This window comes from Scophthalmus maximus, chromosome 7 (assembly GCF_022379125.1).
Source record: "Scophthalmus maximus strain ysfricsl-2021 chromosome 7, ASM2237912v1, whole genome shotgun sequence".
Taxonomy (NCBI): domain Eukaryota; kingdom Metazoa; phylum Chordata; class Actinopteri; order Pleuronectiformes; family Scophthalmidae; genus Scophthalmus; species Scophthalmus maximus.
The window spans coordinates 16,609,302-16,631,449 of NC_061521.1; the positions used below are offsets into that span (position 1 = coordinate 16,609,302).

A 22,148-nucleotide genomic window follows, 5' to 3' on the forward strand; every position below is an offset into this window, starting at 1 on the left:
CAATGACGTATTGATCTGTAGCATTGGTTAGTTCAGTGCCTGTTGGTTGATGAGTCTTCCTGTGCCCCTACGACATATTTCTCTTCTCTTCTCTAACATCACACACTGTAAACACACCAGATGGATGTGTGTGAGTGTGGGGAAGAGAGACAGAAGTAGGGTTCCAATGCAACAATTAAAGAGATGCTTTTCCATGTGGTGGACGTCTCAGATTTGGGAGAATGGGATCGAGCAAACAGTCAAACTCATTGTCAGGTCAGTGCAGCGGCAGTGGGACAGCGGGGGTTGTCAGGAGGAGGTGGGGTCTGTCCCATGTGTCGACTGTCTGATGGAGAGGAGAGGGGCACAGCACAGTGAGTATGAAAGGACACAGAGTGCTACGCAGAGAGAGACTGCAGGGATGCAGCAACACAGAGCGGCATACATGTTTAAAGAGGCTGCAGCAGAGCGGGCTGTTAATGAGGTAAGAACGCTGAAACTATACTGGCTATAAGAAAAAGAGCAATTGGTTATTTTAATCCTTATGTTATTGAAAATGTAGCTCTTTCAATTACTAATGTATGTCACAGGACTTCATAGGGTATAGAGTGTTTTCATATACCTCATTGAAATGATTTTCATATGCATTTTGATATTCACCCCATATGCAGAGACTATTTATTGCAGATAGTCTAGTAATAGACAGAGTTAATGTTTCTGCTGTTTGTGATTGTGACTTATCTCTCTTTTATCTCCAAGTGTGTTTATCATGAGATCATTGGAGACCTGACTTTGGAGATCTGTCAACCGTGATTGGATAATAACTCCCAAAACCTACAGCATGTGACTTTGCCGTGGAGTTTACAGACCCTCGCCATGTTCTCTCTGTGGAATCTTTATTTCCTCCTCCCCCTCTCCTTGCCTCTCTCGCTTCAAGTCTCAGCCCTAACAGGAGAAAATGTCAAAGAAACAGATCCAGTGGTGCAGCATCTCCCACAGCCCTCAAATAGACTTCATGGATCTGGTTTTGCATCGGTGAAGCCCCTGTTTGGGCCCATGAATGTTGACTTCCTGTTGAACGCTGGGTCATCATCTGAGGAATCAGACGGACAAGGTGTGATTGGTGAATACACTGATTCACAGGAGAGCACAAAGACATCCCTTTTGTATCCGAATGAAAAGGGACTTTTCAAATCCAGACCCACTGAAAGTTCAATGGAAGATATTACCTCTAAGGAGAATATACAAACATTAAGGTCTTCATCAGGAGCAGCACCACCTCAACCTACCCAGGAACAAACATTTAAGTATCAGCCAGCTGAGATCAGCGCTGGATCTATTTTGCATTCTACACAGACTGGAGGGAATCAGCTAACTTTGCGGGCCTCACAGAATAAGATGAGTGGTAGCCACTTACCTTTTCCACTGTTTGGCTCACTTCCATCAGAAACACAAGACCAGCAGTCAACATCACCAATCTCTGTTGGATCAGGGCCCAGCCCTGACCGCACCACTGCCCCTGTAGCCACTGGCAGTTGGGAATGGACCACTGGTCCTTCACAGGAAAATACACGGGAGGGTACTGTTCCAGTGAAAGAGACTGGAGATCGATTGCTTGATATTACAAACCACAGAGGAGCTGTTGGCATGGAGGCAGGAAATGGTAAGAGTCCTTTCTTGAATGAAATATAAAGCATTTGGAACATCCATCATTAAACCTGACAGCGATCACAGTTATCACTTGTGACTTATGGCCTATTATGGATGGTAGGATTTCTAGTGTTGTCTCTTAAAATGCCTGAAATAAAAGGCTCAATGGAGTCGATGTGTGACTGCAGTGTTTGTGGTATGCATTCTGCTGACAGACACAGTTGTTTTACATTCATAGAAGGGTTTGAATCACTTCACTCCCCAAAGATTTCTCTCCTCAAAAAACAGGGCAAAAAATGTCCATCCTCAACCCTTTCTCCTTTGTCTCTTGCTCTCAATACTTCTGTCATACCTTCTCACAGAGTGCTCCACTGTAATGTTGAAACACTCAATTCCCATTTCAACCAATGTCCAACAGCCAAAGGTCATGGGATAATGTGGCGCACACGGTAACATGCAATATTTACTATACACAATGGCAATCACTTGTCAAAGTAAATGATGTGTTGTGTCTACAAACATGGCAGAGGAGGGATTTGACAGCAACGTGTGAGAAACTGCCTTTCCTAAATCTTCTCATGTATTTGTTGAATAACTACCAAATATTACCAAAAGATATATATATATATATATATATATATATATTACTTTTTAAGTGAACACAGAAAATCCTTAGCGTGGAAATTCTCTCCCTGCTTGTTTGCTTCATTAACAGTCACTTCATAGCTAATGGAGGAGCAGAAATAGGACACATTCTATTTATAACCTGTAGGTTCCCTCATTCTGATGGCTCCAACCAGCTTACTCTGGACGTTATCTCACTCAGAGAATGAGATGCTTACATTATTTATTGGTGACACAATAGCAGACAAATATGAAAGGTCATTACCTGCAGTTTCTTGATAAAGGAAATAAGAGATACAGTAGCATATCAACTCCTGATCATGCTCCATAATAGCCACACAAAATAACAGCAGCAATAGGTCAGTACTGGCTAATCAACATCTCCCTCTCTCTTACACACACACACACACACACACACACACACACACACACACACACACACACACACACACACACACACTACTCCCTCATTCTCCCACTCTCTCTGTGACCCAGTTAGAGATTCCGAGCTATGAGCCTGCTCTATTTTATTATAGATTAACTTCACACACGACAGATTCCACCAAGCTTTCTTTTTTGACAATAAAGACAGGAAATGCAAATGTTGGGGTCCTGTATTCATGTAGTGTTGGTTTCAAAAGTAAATGGTTGTCATCATTCTTATAACTCTACACAAAAATACAATGACAACAGTACACTATCACAATAGTAGCAAAGTGAGGCTGCATTTTGGATACATCAGTACTGATGTGTGAATGTTAAAATCAAGGTTAAAACAAGGTTAAAATGCTGTACTGCAGGTCATTTGTAGCCCATTCTCCATATTCTTCTAATGTGTTAGCTCCATTGGTCGACTGTATTTGTATTTAAACATTCTCCCTTTACCTTATCTGTTGACACAACATATACACTGGTAACATGTTATTGTATTATTCCTATTTTACAGATGACTCCACTGACAACGGCCTGCATGTCACAAAGACCAGTGGCACACTGTTGCGTGATGGTAACGTGAACACATCAACCTCACTCTGCAAAACAAACCAGTCCTGGACTGCCACCTACCCAGACGACTTAATACCCAATGAGTCCCCGCGCCCCTCTCTGGCTCCCAGCCATGCCCTTTACGTCCCGCTGTATTCGGACTGGAACTCTGCCCTCGCTACATGGGGATTTGCCTGGGAAGCTCACATCTATGGCCTGGGCTCTGTCTTCACTGTGTTCGGCCTAATCTCCGTTGTCTGTCTGTTAGGCCTTCCCCTGCGGTGTCCTCCAGGAAGTCCCTACTTTACTCTCCTGCACTTGTTCCTCCTAGCATTTGCAGGGATCCAAGCTTTCTGTTTGCTCTATGATGCTTACAGTCACCAAGATCGTCTTCCCCCTCTTGGCTCTCTGCTACTCTCAGAGTTGCCCTTTCCCTGCTTGATCTCAGCTTTCTCTTTGGCCTTCCACCTCCTGTCATTGCGCGCACACATGCGTCTTTCACTCCCACTTGCTATTTCTACCTCATTTTCAGTTTTGCCAAAACCTCACCTGTTACTGTGTGTGTCTCTGTTGCATTTTGTAGTCTCTCTAGGGTGTGTTGGCATGCTCCAGCTCTTCCACATCCTCCCCACCATGATCCTGCTATTCCCTCACAGTCTTTTCGTATGTCTCACCATCTTTCTTTCATGTTCCTATATCATTTTCTATTGCTTAATACAAGTCGACACCAAACACATCTACAGACTGAATGACAATGGAGAGAATGGAGGATCTCCTGAAGTGATGAGACCTGCAAATTGTCCCTTTGCTAAAGTGGAGGACTGGCGTAGGGCAGCAGGAGCTGGAGTAGGAGCTTCGTTGTGTTTGTTGGGGTGTGGAGGCCTACAGCTTTATGGGATCCTGCATGCCTTTGGTTTAGGTGGGGTTGATGGCTATGGGTTCCGGCCCTGGTCCTGGTGGGGCTACCAGGTAGGCTGCAGACTGTGCGAAGTTGGGGTGTGTCTTGGTTTGTCTCTCATTGGCACACACCCTCTATTCTGTCAAAACAACTCTTCTATCAAGTCCATAACTCACCCTCGGCCATCTTGGTCCCGCCTCTCCTGTAGTTCCCCTTCACGAGGGATCACCCTGCCTTCTCATGGAGGTGCAAATTCTCCTGTCCTCTCCTCACATGATTCCTGCTCCCAAGGTAAGCAGGAAAAGCTGGGGGTGTGTAATGTCATTACCGGGGGACAGTCAGAGGGTCTTCCTCTTTGCTCAATGGCAGATCCTCCTGGAAATGGGCTACATATTCTCCCAAAATCAAGCAAAACACAGAGTAATCTATTACCTCTATCCGCTCCCCCAAGCCCACCTCACAAATCTCAGCTATCGTCATTGGATAGCTTAGGTCAAGAGACTGATTCAACTGTGGACCTGCGGCCCCCTTCTCCCATAGACTTGTCCCGCAGCATTGACCAGGCTCTGTTCAGTGAGTCCCTATTCTCTCACAGTATCTTTGGTTTACCAAGGCTGTTCCATGCCTCTTCAAGCCATTCATTGAGCTCTCCTAGCCAAGGTACATCAAAGAAAGGGCCCAGTTCTTCAGTAAATGCCTTATACCGAACCTCTTCCTGTGGAGATGTGGATCAAGAGAAAGCCCTGCCCAGTTCAAGATGCTCCCAGCCTCACAGCTCTTTGACATCTCACAGCAGAACACCAGAGCAATGGGATTGGAAAGGGAGTGCCTCCGGCTCAACACAGGGTCTGTGCAGCAATCCCAAGGAGACAGGAAAGCTGCGCTCACATTCCTGGGCCAACAGAGGGCAAAACTTTGCTCAGCACAGCCTTCCAAGAGGGATTCCCCACCTGTCTTACCACAGGCGTTACCGAACCTTGAGCTTGGCCTCTCAGGACATCCAGAGTTCTGGTCAACTGTCAGGGACTAAACACCTGAGTGAAAGCAAACAGCTTGAATGGGACCTCACTGTACAGGCAGAGTTTGTCACTGTGTGCAGACAAATTGATGCTCTGAGTGTTTGCAGTGACACCATTGAATTGTAAGAAGTTGTAAAAGTCCATCTGTGATTGAAATGCACATGGCATTGCAGAGAAATAGCACTCTGTTTACAATTGATTTAAATTGTACATCATAAAAGTATTTATACAGATTAAATACTGTATATAGGAATATAAAGGATATCCATCTTCCACTGTGAGTGGACAAACAATGTGGACCCAAAACACTTTTGATGTACTGCTGTGATATAACCCCTTTGACCCCCCCCATATCTGATAGTATTACCTTAGAAACGATTTCATCCACATATGTAAACAATATAAGGAAATCCTAAAACCGTATTAGTACTCTGATGACCATTGAGAAGTCAACATAGTGTTACCCACTATGTTGACTTCTCAATGGTCATCAGAGTACTAATACGGTGTATTTAGTGTACATCATCATAGGAACAGACATTTTGGAATGTAGTAATTTTCTTAAATAGTTGTTATTTCAGTGTGGTGTAAAATCATGGAAATTCAAGGAAATCCATATATACACAGGATGAGTTTGTATCTCTTGCTTAGCCAACTATTTGAGTGGTGTGTTTTTTAAACTATATTTCGAATTTTGTACCATGTTGCCCCCTTGTGGAAATGCCAAAAAACATAGGATATCAGCAATATGTTTTGCTTCCTATATTTCTGTCACAACAAAAATATCTGAAGGTATGACAAAAAGGTTAAAACAATATCCAAATGCCCTTGTCAAAATTACCTTTATTCATGGAACTCTTTTTACTTATTGGGGATGATACAAGAAGACAATTATATTCGGTACTCCTTTATCCTTATAATTGGTTGCCAGTTAAAATATATGTAATACAAAAAGTACCTTCCACAAAAAGAAGAAATTATGTTTAAAGCTCAAAAATATATATATTTTTGCATATAATTATATATATGATTTGGTCCATAGCCCAATTTTATTGACTCACTATTTAATTTTAAAAATACTGAGCCTGAAAAAATAAATATAACAAATAAATATAACTATCTGTATTATGAACAGTCAATAGCCATATAATTAACAATTTGTTTTTGCTAAATTAAATTATGGAAGATTGGAAGAATCATTTGTACTATGAGTATGAAGTGCAGAAAATGTGCTGAATGATAATCAGATTTCCGAAATGTAAAGCATGGATTCTCTTCTGTCTTGTCACTCAGTTTTTTTTTATCCAATATTTTCTACTCCCAATTAGATTTAAGAAGATAATGAAAACACAATGACCTGTGTGTACTCTATGTTTACTTTTGACTCGCAGGCTAGACAATTTTGAGCATGGCTACATACAATTCAACATTATCTTACACTCAGTCAATCAGTAGAGGGCTGTCTTAAACCTGTGTTTCTTTCCTCTTCAATAAAATAAACCATCTTTAATTTAAATAAATCCTTCAAACCTTTATGTCATGGACAAGTAGCTTTTTCGTAATATCTTTATCTGTAAATAAAATATATATGACTTCCTCTTTTCATGCAGAAACTGAACGATTGTGTGTGATAAGTTAATCATGGAAATGTGGGGCTGCTACTATACAAAGTTTATATACCCTTCTGCATCATGGTGCAATTCAGGGGCCATCATGGCCTCTCCTTCCTAAAGTAGTAATGACACATGCATTTGCCTGTTGAAAGGGATCAGTAGAGTAGTCAATTACACTAGCCTCACTACAACTTGAGCACAGCAGGAGAAAGACAGACAAAGAGTTCATGTGCAGTCGTGTCCATTAATGGTAGTGACTCTTTGACTCTCCTTTAAACTTCAGACTCATCTTCTAGTGTATTGTTTTGTCTAACCAATTAAGGGGTCAGAGATGGGTCAAACAAAATGACAAAACAAGAACATAAACAAGTCGTGTCAGATTTTAGAGAGTGGATGTTGAACAACAGCTTTGTTTTTGTAGTTTGGTCACATGTGCCCGGTGCATCTGCTCATAGCTGCTGGGGTCGGGACGTTAGGTCCTGATCGAGTATGTCCTCTTCCTGCTGCCTCAGTAAAGCCGCTTTTCATAACTACATTTGGAATTGAAAACAGTGAAGTATTAGCTTTTGTGCTAAAATTTCACCACTACAAAAACAGTCCTGCATGGAGACGAATGAACAAAAGATGAAGATGGAGGTGCGATAACCGCATTGTTGTACTTACATGGCACAAAAGAATATCTAACATGATAGCATGGGTAAGAAAAGAGGAAGAGAGAAGACCATTTGATGCTGCTAACCAAAGGTAAAGTACATTGAATTTGACAATGAAAGGTTTTCGATACACAGGGACTGAATACAATTGTAGCTTTGAGGACAAGAGGAAACAGACTTCACCAAACCATCACTGGCACTAAAAGGATTAGACTGTTGAAATACGGATCACAAAAATTAGACACATGGACCAAGAAGGAGTTGTACAGTAGAGGAGGGGAAACGTTCACTAGGGTCAGAGGTCAGACTTACGAGTGGAGGCCGTGAATTCCTCCCTCCATCTGAGCAGACATGGTTCTTCTCTCAAACTTCAGCTCTCCGGAGTACATCATCGACCTTGGGAGGGGAGACACACAGCTCATGCTTACCAAAAGCACTTAGATAATTTAAATTTACAAACAAGACACACATACGCACGCACACACACACACACACAATTTCACAATTACCGTAAAATGGACAAACTCTTGGCTCCTATGTCCTGACAGCCATGTTGGATACCAGCAATGAGGTAAGGAACAAATTTATGGATGGAGCCTTTATCTTGTACTGAGCCTGAGACACCTTGAGCCACCTTCACCTTATCTCCCTCACTGGACACACAAAATAAGAGAGACATATATCACAGTGAATTCCTCCAACTGTAGATCTTTCCAGAAGAAATGTTTATACAACAAGGGCCTGCACCTGAAGTAACGTTTCTGACTATTATTTTTCTCCATGGCATCCAGGGAGCCCATCCCTCTGTACTTCTTCAGACGCACACCGTCTGAAAAGAAATATTCTCCTGGAGCTTCAGTGGTTGCCGCGAGCAAAGACCCCATCATCACTGGAGGCAGGAATATGACGGGACAAAAAAATGGGATTAAGTGATATTGGTTGTAGAAGACAAAATAGACAACGGGTAGAAAATAGAAAACACCTGATGAGTCCTCATTTTCCCCGAGTCTTCTTGGATCTTGTTTTTTGTACTTCTACCTGCCACTTAAGAGTGGAATCAGAAAAAATATTTCATTTTTCTACCTGTAGATGCTCCCAGGGCCAGCGCCTTCACCACATGTCCAACAGTCTGAATTCCTCCATCAGCAATGACTGGCACTCCAAAACGTCGGGCGTACTCTGCCACCTTGTACACCGATGTTCCTTGGGGCCGTCCACATGCCATCACTAGGGAACAGGAGTAAAATATATGAAAGGGTTTAGCCACAAAATTGACACATTATTACATTTTTCTTAGTTTAGTTGTAAAAGATATAAACATGTTTCATATCTTTCTTACTCCAAAAGTTAATTTATTGCACAAGTACATTGTTTTTCTCTTCTTTTTCCTAAACACAACGGATGTTCATAACACGGTCGTCTACATCATACCTTCCTGGGTGATACAGATAGAGCCACACCCCATGCCCACCCTCAGAGCATCCACACCCGCATCTATGAGGTTTTTAGCCTGAGCAGCGGTCACCACTAGAGAGAGACAAAGGCACAGGTGGGGAAAAAAAAGCTGAATAAGGGAGAGAATGTTGAGAGAGGGAGTTTTGATTCCACCAATGCACAAGAAAACTAAAAAAAAAAAAAAAAAAGTTAAGTTCACCATTTCCTCCAACCACCTGAAGCTCAGAATATTTTTGTTTGATGTAGTTTATCATGTTGATTTGATACACCGAGTTCCCTTGGGAGGAGTCCTGTAGACAGACAGTTGTAATTGAACGAATGTTATGTGCTAATGCAAACTGAATGTGATAATACATGTAATGTAAAAAAAATACACAGTTAAAACCTACCAGGACCACCACATCCACCCCAGCCTGCATGAGGAGGTCCAGTCTGTATTTGTCATCCTCCCTAGTTCCGATGGCAGCGCCACACAAAAGCTGCTTGCGGGAGTCCTTGGAAGCCAGTGGATAATCTCTGTTCTTCTTTAAGTCAGTCCTAGCAATGATGGCAACAAGCTCGTCACTGTCATTCACTATGGGGAGCTTACCTAGAGGAGTCAGAAAGAAAAATGAGTGCAAGAAGGAAGCAAGAAGTCCAAGGCCAATTACTTTGGATCTATAGCAGTGAGACTTCTCTGACAGGTTTACCTTTTTTGCTCCGTTGTAGAATATCATTAGCCTCTTTTAGTGTGACTCCAGCCGGTGCAACAACTAAATCTTCCCTTTTTGTCATTGCCTGAATAAAAACGACGGTAGAATGATTAAATCACTGAAAAAAAAAACATTATGCCACCGACTTATTTGAGGTCATATAACTGCTGCATGTGTTATGTTCTCCTACACATGCACATTTAAAAACACACATCAGTTATACACGGACCTCTTCCAGGGGTCTGTCATGGTCCTTCTCAGACAGAAAGTCTATGTCTCTGGAGGTGACAATGCCGACCAGCTTGCTGCCCATCTTGCCAGTTTCTGTAACAGGGATCCCAGAGAAACCATGGCGTATCTTGGCCTCAAACACATCGCCCACTGTGTGTCGAGGACTCATTACCACCGGATCTGTAATAAAACCCTGCTCAAATTTCTGGCAGGAACAAAACACAAGTGTTAAGTGGTTAGGAGACTTTTCCTGGAACTGTATTACTGCTACAGCAGAAGAGGAAAAGTGGATGAGTGTCACCTCAATTTACAGTCTGTGGTTATAACGTGAAATGTTTGTCAATATTACAAAATGGGTTTCATCTTGTATTTTCATATGACAATGAGATAAAGCGTAGTTTTTACAATGTGAAAAGTTTAATGTTATAACATTATAATGTGAAATGTTTCACTTTACAATGTGATCGATAATATATATTATTGTAATATTTCACATTATAATGTGATAAACCTGTAATTCATGTTCAATAAATATTGTAAAATATTTTGTAATAACATGAAAATAGTTAAAATCTGAAAAAATATCTTGTTTTAATGATAAACTTTCCACTTTACCATATCATACTGATCCACTTTTCCTTTTCTATCGTGGCAGTGATATGGTTCATTTGTCTTCAGGGAACAGTGTTTGCAAGTAACTTTGTTAAAGTGGGCTGTTGTTGTGTCATAGACAACACAGATAACTTTCTCTCTATACTATAAATATGTTGCTTTGTTGATTTGGCCCTTCTTACCTTGACTCTGCGCACCTCATTGGCCTGGAACTCAGCAGTACAGTTATGATGAATTATGCCAATTCCACCCATCAGCTAAAAAAACATCCAAAAAAGAGACAGAGGAGCAAAAATAAAATAGAAAATAAAAAAACATATTAAATATCATTCAATAGTTGAAGATTTTGGTGTACCTGCTACTGACTGTGAAGCAGGACGTTGTTTAGCTGAGTGAACAATCGGGTGTGCTGTGTGTGTAAGGTTGTGCTGTGTACTCACTGCCATGGCGATGGCCATAGATGACTCTGTGACTGTATCCATGGGAGATGAGATAAGAGGTGTCTTCAGGGTTATCTTCCTCGTCAATGCTGAGGTTAGATCCTAAAAGTGTGGTGCATTTGGGAACATGAATATCATGGTATGATCTTATGACACCCTTAAACCCGACTCCTTAGCCCTTTTCACATGTCCCTGCTCGAAAATGACATTCCCAAAATAAAAATTGTATGTATCCCTGCAACTACAAGGTCTACATGAAATATCTTGGCATGTGATATTTCAGCAGAGGCGAGTCAAAACGAGTATAGATGTGACTGGGTCAGAGTAAATGAAGATGGACCACAACATAATTGAAAGATTTCATGTTCACCTAAAAAGACAAAAACACATCTGAATTAACCTACTGAGAGTTAGACGATGCAGGCCTGTGTCTGTTTTGAACACCTACTCCCAGAATAACCCATGTGACCAAGGCATGAAATTAATTTAATGTCCCAGCAGAGCGCAAAGAAAACAAAGCAAGTCATATAAACATCCCTGTGCCCAAGGACCCTTAACTTATAAATATAGCAAAGAGTTAGGGATTAATGACAAGGATTACACACAAACAACTGACTGTGCTTGTGAGATATTGTGATAAATATGAAATATCAACAAACTGGAATGTATAAGGTAAAGGACAACGTGTTTATAGTCCAAAAGAATGACATGTCAGTGATAGCAAAAAGCATAGTTTGACCCCTTTGACAAATGTAGCTGTTTATATATCATCATTTGTATATTTTTCTCTATAGGAAACAGTGTATGTGGCCTGTGATATTCTCAACAGTGTGATGATACTTACCACCTCGTCAGAGGTAAAATCTATGAAACCAGGGAGGATCAGAAAGTCGCTGAGAGGAGAAAGAGACACATCATCAGAGGGTAGAAAATTAGAGCATCTTATTTAGGAACTTAATTAATTATAACATCAATCATCATAATTACTAGTGTCAGTCACGACCATAAATAAGGATCATTTAACTTTCACAGTGTATGTGAACTGTATCCATTTCCCCAAAGCAGCATCTTTTTTTTTTACACTTGATAAATAGTGTGCAGACATAATGCAATCTGTCAGCCTCTCAACTCACTGAAACATTCTGCATTTATCCTCTGCACACTGATAAATCCTGCATATAGCCTCCATTAAGGAAACTACACTCATCACTTATTAGTACACACACACACACACACACACACACACACACACACACACACACACACACACACACACACACACACACAACCACTGCTTTTAATGTGTGTGACACCACTAAGAGTCATCCTCGAAAGGCGTATTATTTATTATAATCCTGCACATTAAAAATACAGGCAGATGTGTCATCACTGATATGACCAAACATTTAATGGAACACATTTTATAATTCTGTGTGTTTCTGTATGTGCAATTTTTGCACATGCAATAGTCAGTCAATATGTCAGTGTTTTAAAAAAATATTATCAGCATTTCTTACTTGTATGTAAGTCCGTCGCCGATAGCAAAGAGTTGTTGTGCTGTTAACCCATCTTCAGGAACATAACCTGTTCCTCCACTTATCAAGTAGTCTGCCATGCTGAAATGTAAAAAAAAAAAGTGCACACGAAATGCTCAGTAAATCCTCAGTATATCAAATAAGTTTGTAAAGGTGTGACAAAGAAAACATCACACTTGTATTTCTATCATTTTCTAACTTTAAATTACATTTATTGTACTTCTTACAACCTCTTGTGATATCAAGTCGTATGCATTAATCATTGGCAAATGTATAACTGAAAATAAACTACATTTAGACATCCATTTATTTTTTGTATATATTTATCCCTTGTGCAAAACAAACATGTTTTGCTCGTCTCTCTTTTGACCTCTGTTTCTTGCTTTAGACAGATCCTCTTACAAACGTTGAGACAGGAAATGCTAATAAAAAGAATCCGTCCTTGTCAATGGACACTCCTTCTATACACCTGTGACGGCAGTACATTAGGTAAGAGGATTTGGCAGGGTAGCTGATAAATGGGCTTGTAAAGGCACACAGCCAATGTTAGTAGAAAGAACATCAGAAAAGAACTCACTTGCTGCTTAAGATACAATACAATGAGTTACAAGGTTTCACACAGTCACTTCTGCAAATTAGAGAGTCTGGAGTGAAGTTAAGGTCATGACCTTACAGGTGATGTAGAGGGGTGAGTGTGAGACTGACCTCTCTGGTTCATATCCAGCTTGGATTCGTGTAGCGCTGTATCGCTGGGCTGCAGTCTCATGCCCATGTCCATGTGGCGTTTGGTGGGCATAGGCCCCGAAGGGGTGCGGTTGTTCGCCATCTCTGTTTAAGATGCGTGGCCGTGCTGGTTCCATGTCCCCTACAATCCTCCGGTAATCAATCTGGTAACTGTCCCTCTCCCCTTCCCCGAAGCGGTCATAACCATGACCCTCCATCTCTGGGAAATCCAGGGCTATGATCTCCACAGGGCACCACCACCACTCAAACACACACACACACACACACACACACACACACACACACAGACACACACTCTTCAGGCTCTACTGACTTGTATCATGCACATGAACAAATGCACACGCTCACACTCCCAAGTAAACAGTGGCTCCAGCAGCTCCCAATAGACGCACACTAAAACACTTAGATGGCTGTTCAATTATAAGCACTCATAAACATCAAGTGCTTTGAGTGCATGTTCACACAAACACCTTTCAGACACACCTGACAGGGGAGGAAGCCGTCCTGCCATCTGGTTTGTTGTCAGTGGTTAAAGCAGCAGTTAAACCAAACTGGTCAAAAATTCAAGATCAAGCAAAGGCCTGCAGTAGTATGCTTGCAGGTGAGGATCACTGAAACAGATGAAAAATGTCAGTATTTTTCAAAAAAAAAAAAAAAATTTCAAACCAGAAGCAGCAAAAAAAGTCTCCTAAAACAATAATGTTTTCCCAGAGGAGAGTTTGTATTCCAGGTTTTCAACACTCATCCTTGGAGGTCATCCAGGCCTCCGCGCAATGTGGGTGTTTTGAGCTGACCTGCGGATGAAGTTGAGCAGCTTGACACACAAAAGGTAGTATATTTTTTCCCTGTATGTTCCGCAGCCGGAGGCAGGAGCGGCCACAGGGGAAGAGAGTCAGGTCTTGCTGGGTGGCAGCGATCCGTCTCTCTGGAGGACCAGGAGTGCAGTGCTGCTTGGTTATCCCTAAGGCTGGGAGCTTCTCTCCACTCCGTTCTCCTGGTGCCTGCTGAGCTTAACTCTGTTTCTGACAGTAGCAGACGTCACTCTCCCACAAAGAGGATTGGGAGCATTAATACAGGATGGGGTGGGGTGAAATGGGTGTTTAGTGTGGAGTGTGGAAGTAGGACTGTGGAAGAAAAGGATAGGTCAAGATGACACTTAAAACACACACTCTCCCTTCAGAGACTTAGCATGGTGTGAACATGCATGTGTGTGTGTGTGTGTGTGTGTGTGTGTGTGTTGTGCAGAGTCGGCTCGATGAACGAAGCACAGGTCAAATCCCAGACAACGCAAGTTTTGTCCCCTTTGAGACAGACAGAGAAAAAGAAGCACATTAATTTTCTCTTTGTGTGAAGAAAAGCAGAACATTCAGAGGAAGCATACTGGAATTGATTCTTTAGAAAGAAATGTGTACATGCACACTCTTATTTTGAGAATACTGTTAAATATAATATTTTATTTTACCAAAATAATTTGTCCTCAACAAGTCATCATTAGGATCATTATTCAGTGTGAGAGTAGTGAACAACAAACCTTTAGATTAAACCGAGGCAGGGGAATAACTTTGTTGCCTAGGTTGCCCTCGACACCTTCATCTGCAGGTGACTGACTGACTGACTGCTTGTGACAGTTACAGAGGGATTGAACCAGAAAAGCCTCTTACCCAGTCTCTCTCTGTCTGTCTGTCTGTCTGTCTCTCTCTCTCTCTCTCTGTCTGTCTGTCTGTCTGTCTGTCTCTCTCTTCAACCTGCTGAAAGAAGCACACAGTAACACCACCACAATAAAAAAAATAATAATTAACACTTTCTGAACTACCAAAAAGTAGCCAAGGCACGTTTATTTGTAAAGCACATTTCAACAACAAGGCAATTCCAAGTGCTTTGCATGAAACATTCAAAGCAATGGGGGAAATAAACACATAAAATCCCTTTAAAATTAGTTGAAAAAGAGAAAATAAAAACATGTTAAAGTAGAATAAGACAGGTGATAAAAGTTACAGTGCAGTACAACAAATGCATAGATAGTTTATTTACTGAAAGGCAGCGGCAAACAGAAAAGCCTTCGGTCTTGATTTAATAGAACTGAGTGTTGACCTGCAGTTTTCTGGGAGTTTGTTCCAGACGACCTGAGAGGTCTGGATGGTTCGTAGCAAAGCGGAAGAATTGTATTTTGTATTTTGTGTAGACATGTATTTTGACAATTCTTTGACAAACAGGAAGCCAGTGTAACAACAGACTGAAAGATGGTGAAAAACATGTTTGAGAATATATTCTCGTTGTTTGTGGTAAATTATGTTGTACAGGTATGTGAAGACGTTACATATAAATATACAAATTGATACCATAAACACATTTTTCATAAAATATGAAGACGTTGGTGAGAAGCAGGGAAAGTCCTTGACACTCGAAGGTCACATTTGCTTTAGGATTATCCACCTGAGGAAAAAGGAAAGTGAAATTAAAAAACTTAACGTGTATTAAATTCAGTCGTGTTTGACTGCTTTAAAAAGGAACAACTCCTACCGAGCCTCTCCACTAGTCTCGGGTGATGTCTTTTGAGCACCGTGTAGAAGGCGGCTTTGACGGTTACCCCTCCTGGACGAAATGTCTCCAGAAAAAGTGCTCTCATTTTCTCCTGGCTTGTCTGTTTAGCTTCAATCGCTGAGTATGTTTCACTGTGGACCATGTCTCCGAGCTCGTCTACTATTGCCATGACTTCAGAAACGTCTTGAATTAACACCGCCCTGTTGTCATCAATGAACTTTGCTATTTGAAAATGAAAAGGAATGGGGGGAAAAAATGCACATACAAAGTATGGTTAAATCATAAGTGTCTCATGCTCATTTGATTTTGCTCTACAAATAAAACTTGAATTTCTTCTCATGCATCAATTCAGTGAGAAAAAACACACACCTTTGTCTGTATCACTCATTGTTTTAGTAGAAACACTGACAGACTCCTGTTGGCAGAAGTGAAAATCAATTTGAGTCTATACTGTGTAATTATACTGATGAACTAATACATGCATTGTATGATTACAGTAAAAGGAAAAGAGAGCATTGAAGCATTTGACTGTGAAACCTAACCTGACTTTTTTCTCATTCTACACGACTTAACCTTAATGTCATTTCATGAATTTAACTACATAATTTACTTTCACGTTCTTGTGAGACAATGATCAAAATGCATTTGGCAGATTACCGGTGTTGGAGCCTTTTTAGTCTCTGTAACTCTGACATGATCCATAGTTTCATGTGACTTTGACGATTCTGAAAAACAGAAGAGAAAGAAACATATACACCATGTTTTATGAAGCAATGAATCATTAATCAATTAATCTCACCCATGCAGTATTTAACCATGTACCTGGTGTCTCAGGAGAAAAACTGAATGGCACACGTGTGTTTAAATGTTGATAACGGGTGTGTGACTCCTACAACAAGGAGGGAAAAAACAAAACAATAAGAAGTATTTCCCGTTTATTAAAAGTCCTTATTATCAGCAGTATACTTAATTTTCTGAAAGGAAACTTGTGGGTTCTACCAGTCTTGTCAAGACTAGATGAACTGCGCCATGAATTTCCTTCTTGTGCTTTGAGAAAACCTTCTCCGTGACTTCAAGGCACTCTGGAACAGAGACGGAGCTTCATTTTAGGAGACAAAGTGTGCATGAATGAACAGTGGCTTCTCAAACAATGCAGGTTTAAGTGTCAAGTTAATCGTTGAAAGTCCCTCAAGCCCATCTGAGTCAAGATCATGTTCTGACATAGTTAGCACGTATATTACTACACTTTATACACATATAGACACCTTTAAAGGTTGGCCTCTTGGAGGGATTCTGGTCCCAGCACAACTTCATGAGGTCAACCAGCTCTTCTAACCCTTCTGCTTCCCTGTGGTTAATCTCCTTGCAGGGGGGTCTGTCCCCTTCAGGAATCCTCAGTGCCACAAGACTGCTATGAGCCACTGTGGAACGTGTGAGATAACATATGAAACAAACACATCTGTGTGTACTTATGTGTGAAATGAACATACATTATCTTTTCATTGTAAAGAGATAATTCATGAGGAGCATAAGCAAATTAAAGAAATGATGGTAGGGTGTTATTTAATGAAATAAAGATTTAAAACCTTGAAAAAAGACTACAGTTAAATGGTAAGACAATAAAAGGAATTATACTGTACGTACTTGGATATGGCTCTTTCCCAGTAACAATAGACCAGAGAAGGATACCATAGCTGATGAAGAAAAATCATTTTTAGTTACACATTCAAACATTTGAAGTGTTGAACCATGCAGCATTCCTATCTAAAAGCATTTATTCGAATGTTTACCTGTATCTGTCAAAAGCACGGACAGGTTCATACGATGCTTCGAAAGCCTCAGGAGGCATGTACTTGTAAGTGCCTCCAGCCTCTCCTGTCATTTCGTTGTTGCTGTTCAAAGCACTGGTGGAAACCCTGGACAGACCAAAGTCTGCCAGCTACTGAGCAGAAAGGGACATATAACATCAAACAAAGAAGCTTTATACTAAATACAGACTTAGGGGTTTAGGTCTATGCACTCCACCTTGGCGTTAAACTCGTCATTCAGCAGGACATTACTTGGTTTCAGGTCGTGGTGCATAAGGTTCCTTGAATGGAGGAAGTTCATGCCTAGGGCCACTTGATGGGCCAAGCGGAAGACCAGGGGCCACGGTGGAGGACCAGACAGGTCCTGCAGCAGGGCCTGAACTGATCCTCCGCCCATGAACTCCATCACTATTCCCTTTTGCATGGCGAGTCCTCCGAGTGGTGGAATTCCCTCATAAAGTCCATACACCCTCAGCACAAACTCACAGGAAACTTTGTCCATATGACTGGCCTCCTCAGCCAGTGCTTTCTCCTTGTGAATGGGGGCACTGGAATAAAACCTTAATTGGGGAAGAAGATGGAAAGCAAGAGAGAAAACAGCTTGAACTCATATTTAACATACACATATGGATGTGCAGGCATTAATCATTCAAAATGCATCCTCCAGAAATGTTGCTGGTATTAATACATTTACCCAACACCATCATGAAGTAGCTTTATGGCCACATCAAACCCCCAGTCCCTGTGCCTGGCCTTATAGACATGGCCAAACCCTCCCGAGCCAACTGACTCCCATTTCTCCAAGCTTTCACTGCCAACTGGCTCAGTTGTGTGACTCAGCATCGCCATCTGCTGCTGCAAATGCAAATCTATTAAAATTTAAAAAGGGAATTACAAGAATTACCAAAAACAAGGATACACTCTAAATGGCATTTCAAAAAATTAATTATATCGGGTCAATAACTCAGTGAATATGCAAGAACAAAATGTGATGCATGTGATACTGTATGGAAAATTTCACACTGTTTCAGACTGACATTTTTGTAAATACAAATGGATATTTTTGTCTGAAGTTTTTATTTCTTTTTTAATAGTTTTTATTTTCTTCATGTTGTTTTGGATAATGGTGACAGAATAAGAATAATAGCATCAACACTGTCAGGAGACAGCCAAATTATCCCAATCATCTAGTATGAAAATATCTATTGCTCTTTATTAATTATTGTCACTTTTACTTTAAATTATTTTCCTCTTATACTCTGGTTTTCAAAGGCGTGACTGATCGCGAGAACATTTAAATGTCCAGTGAACACGACTAACGCGTGAACTGCGTGCACATCATACAGTATTACTGATCACATGATCAGTATCACGGATGGAAAACATGAAAGTGTCCGGTGGATAAATATCACAAAGCAGGACACAGTGAGGGCACTAGAGACCTCTTGAACTGAAAGTTATCAAAGATATTGAATACGTGTTTCATAAAGATCATTATTGGGGTGTCCCGGTGGATTCTGACGGTCTCTAAACTCCCTCCTCTGCGGAGTGACCCTCTCACATTCTTTACACCGAAACTGATTGTGTTCTTGTGCCCGTGGGCGGTGTTTATACAGGTACACAAAGAGTTAACCACGAACAAAAACAGCTCGGAGCAGTTTTAATATCGCAGGGAAATTACATGACTCGGGTCAAACCTATCCACCTTTTGTGTAAAGCAGAACAACACTGGCACACATTTTCCATCAACATGTTTCTTGTGTCTAATTCTCTTTATATATATATATATAAATTTAAAAAATCTGGCTTGTACTCACCATATATCCCTTCTTACTTTGTCCACTCAAAAAATTCAAACTATAGGAGTTTGTCTTACCGAGGCAAGACAATACAAGCTCAAGTTTCCTGTTCCTCTAAGAAGTATGAAGCAATTACTGAGGCATGAGAAGAACTAGAGCTGGGCATGTTCTGTAGAGAGACTGTATGATCCGAAATGAATTACCTCCACCAACAAAGCGTCACTGCAATTCTCTACAAAGAAAACTATAAAGTTGAAAGGCCGCAAAATAATTCCTGTAAAACACACAGACAGATCACTATTTTAATAGTGGCTATAAAATGCTGCTGCACGTTTTTAACTTCCTGGTGTGGCAGAAAGCATGCAATGTGAGGGGAAGTTAAAAAGGGTCCTTCCTTTTTTTTTTTTTAGATCTGTTATATGAAGGGGTGGTGGTGGTATAAATTGCCAGTCAAGAATTTACATTTTTCGATCTAGGAATGACATTCAGCAGAGACTGTGGGTCTTTTTTTATTAGTCACTACTGAAATTTAAACTGGTTAAAAGGACTGGATTGGTTACAATTTAGGGCATGAGGTAAAATAATGCACTTGCCATTCAAAACTGTCATCTGTCCAACACAATGTTGTTAAGCAGAAACACTACGTGTTGGAGGTGCAAGGATGTTCCTAACCGAAAAGAAATGTTTTCAAGAAGTTCTTGACGGTAGAGAGCGATGGCTTGACTTTTGGCCAATGGAGGTCAATGAGCAGTGGAGTGTTACGCCACTTTTAGACAATAACTGTAACAAATAATCAAATCACATAGGATTAAATACATGTCATGAAACTAGTTACAATGAGTTATTAGCCTGCAAGTTCTCCCGAGAAAAAGTAATATGTAATAATAATATCCCTACATCCATTATCTATACCTCTTTATCCATTAAGGGATAAACCTTATTATATCAAAAACTTAATCTGTAAAGATTTGAATACACGTGCATACACATTCAAAAAAACCTCCACAGAAACATGCTTGTTAATACACATTTGTAGAGATAATTACCTGTTCACATCATATAAAGCTGAGGTAAAGCCAATTGACCGCACTGAGCCTTGCTTTTAATCCGGCTATAGCATCAATCAGTCCGATGATTACATGATTTCTAACCACCTTCCTAGCATCTCTTCCTCTTTACCTCGCTGTCTCTCTGCTCTGTATGCTCCCTCGTGCAAACACGAGACAAAATCCACACTGTGAGTGATTAGTGTCTAAATTATTAATGCCAAACACTGATCTGGAAAAATCAGTCTGAAGCAAAGGTTCCTGTGGGCACAACAGCTAACATGGATCTAAATGTTATTATATGCACAATCACACGTGTACACACCTTTCATTAGGGTGGGAGGTGTATTTACTCGTATTACATGCTGCCTTGCTTTTGCAGCCGACAGCGATAGGCGCAGTCTGCTCTTACTCTCTGCATTTCTACTGCTCTCACCCCTCCCTCTTCTCCACCCACCTTCATCTACGCTCAGCCCTGAGTGGAGCTCTCATACCGCCGGCTGCTTTCTACACTATACTGTAGCTCTCTCCCCCTGGCTTTCTTCACCTCATTCTCTGTCCTGCTGAAAACCATTTATCATACTCTCCTTTATTTGCTTTTCTCTCTGCCCTTGTCTCATGCTCATGATATATGAGGCAGGGGGGTTATTGTAAAGGGGAGCTCTCGGCGCTGGATCTCTGAGTGGAGAGGTGAGCGTCTGTCTTTCCCACCACAGTGGAGGAGAGCTTCAGATTGGGGAGCATCACTGGTGCACGTCAAATCCTCTGTAGCAGCGGCAGGACAGCCTGAGGAGAAAGCCAAGGGACACACGTGCACGCTTGGATGTGCTTTGTGTTGGGAGGCAGAGGGAAGCAACTGAGGGACCGGAGCGTTTTGCGAGGGGCACCCAAGTCACGGGGGTTAGGGGGAGGCGGCCGTGGGGTCTGCAGGGAGTGTTTTAAAAGTGGAAGAGTGGGGAGGGGGGGTCTGCTGTGCTCTGAGATCAAAGAACTGGAAGAAGGAAGATTGCTTTTCACTCAGTCTGGAGAAACTAGGGAGTCACAGGCTCTTCAGAGACTGTGGCAGAGACCAGAGGCTGTCTGCAGCACTGACTGAGAAGCAGGGGACACAGGGTGGGAGGACTATTCAAAGGACTTCATCTGGGCAGAGCTTAGACTGCTTCCTGACCGAAGACCCAGAATTAAGAAGAGGATAACGAAGAGACTCCCTCCAGAAGATTTGCAACATTCCCCTTTTTTCTTTTTTTTTTTACAAGATTCTATAGGAGGATCGCATCATGGCTGTCCAACTCATCCCTGAATCTGCCGTGTGTTTGCTCATGGTGAGTCTCAGAGGGGTATAGCATTGCCAGCTCTGTCTACTGGCTGTCTTTGTTTCTTTCTCTGCTGTGCCTTTCCAACATCACTCTCTCCTCTCTGCAAATGCCCATGCAGCCCCTAAAGAAGAGGTGAGCTGTCACCTCATTAAAAGGGATCGAGCTTGTTTACTCCTCCTCTTTACTACGATCTATCAGTTTGAAATCCTCCAATAACTTCTTAGTGAGGTCGAGAAGCTGCTTTCTCTTTTTCTAGATATGTGTGTCTTTTACATTCAGCTCAGAAAACTCTCGTTTTTGTGCAACCCCTCCACGTGTTCCACTGCTGCAGTGGTCAAGTGTCGGAGAAAATCCTGGGAGAGCATTGCAGCCGTGGGAGCGCAGTGCTGAACATGGTGTCAGTGCACATTGGAGACTGATGTCATTTAATGTTTCTTATTATTTATGGATGTGTGAGCAAAATGACTTGTGTCTGCCGTGCATGTAGATAAGTTGCAAAAACGTTGTGT

General features: G+C 41.4%; 3 protein-coding genes across 7 annotated transcripts; 1 reads left to right on the forward strand and 2 right to left on the reverse strand.

The window, feature by feature from the left end:
* The first annotated feature begins 747 nt into the window (after positions 1-747).
* prrt4a (proline rich transmembrane protein 4a) lies at positions 748-5,602 on the forward strand. The gene is made up of 2 exons (XM_035643409.2): positions 748-1,642; positions 3,200-5,602. The coding sequence occupies exons 1-2, from the start codon at positions 856-858 to the stop codon at positions 5,278-5,280; spliced, it is 2,868 nt and encodes a 955-aa protein (XP_035499302.1). The 5' UTR covers positions 748-855; the 3' UTR covers positions 5,281-5,602.
* A 360-nt stretch (positions 5,603-5,962) lies between these two features.
* impdh1a (IMP (inosine 5'-monophosphate) dehydrogenase 1a) lies at positions 5,963-14,333 on the reverse strand. 2 transcript variants are annotated; one of them, XM_035643410.2, is made up of 16 exons: positions 13,091-14,269; positions 12,368-12,466; positions 11,695-11,743; positions 10,851-10,952; positions 10,593-10,667; positions 9,797-10,003; positions 9,565-9,652; positions 9,265-9,464; positions 9,075-9,165; positions 8,852-8,947; positions 8,504-8,647; positions 8,168-8,309; positions 7,930-8,073; positions 7,733-7,816; positions 7,431-7,447; positions 5,963-7,297 (listed from the first exon to the last, which is right to left on the reverse strand). In XM_035643410.2, exons 1-16 carry the CDS (start codon positions 13,324-13,326, stop codon positions 7,194-7,196), a joined length of 1,878 nt encoding a protein of 625 aa, XP_035499303.2. In that variant the 5' UTR covers positions 13,327-14,269; the 3' UTR covers positions 5,963-7,193. The 2 variants fall into 2 exon arrangements, with proteins under 2 accessions (XP_035499303.2, XP_035499304.2); XM_035643411.2 differs by lacking the exon at positions 7,431-7,447 and having other exon boundaries at positions 13,091-14,333.
* Positions 14,334-14,946: 613 nt separating this feature from the next.
* On the reverse strand, positions 14,947-19,657 carry LOC118315714 (receptor-interacting serine/threonine-protein kinase 3). Of its 4 annotated transcripts, none has more exons than XM_035643202.2 (12): positions 19,296-19,656; positions 18,173-18,333; positions 17,696-18,038; positions 17,461-17,609; positions 17,315-17,364; positions 16,936-17,091; positions 16,670-16,752; positions 16,493-16,559; positions 16,328-16,395; positions 16,040-16,085; positions 15,650-15,892; positions 14,947-15,562 (listed from the first exon to the last, which is right to left on the reverse strand). In XM_035643202.2, the coding sequence occupies exons 1-12, from the start codon at positions 19,296-19,298 to the stop codon at positions 15,555-15,557; spliced, it is 1,377 nt and encodes a 458-aa protein (XP_035499095.1). In that variant the 5' UTR covers positions 19,299-19,656; the 3' UTR covers positions 14,947-15,554. The 4 variants fall into 4 exon arrangements, with proteins under 4 accessions (XP_035499095.1, XP_035499096.1, XP_035499097.1 ...); XM_035643203.2 differs by having other exon boundaries at positions 18,173-18,347; positions 19,296-19,655; XM_035643204.2 differs by lacking the exon at positions 16,936-17,091 and having other exon boundaries at positions 19,296-19,657.
* Between the last annotated feature and the right edge of the window lie 2,491 nt (positions 19,658-22,148).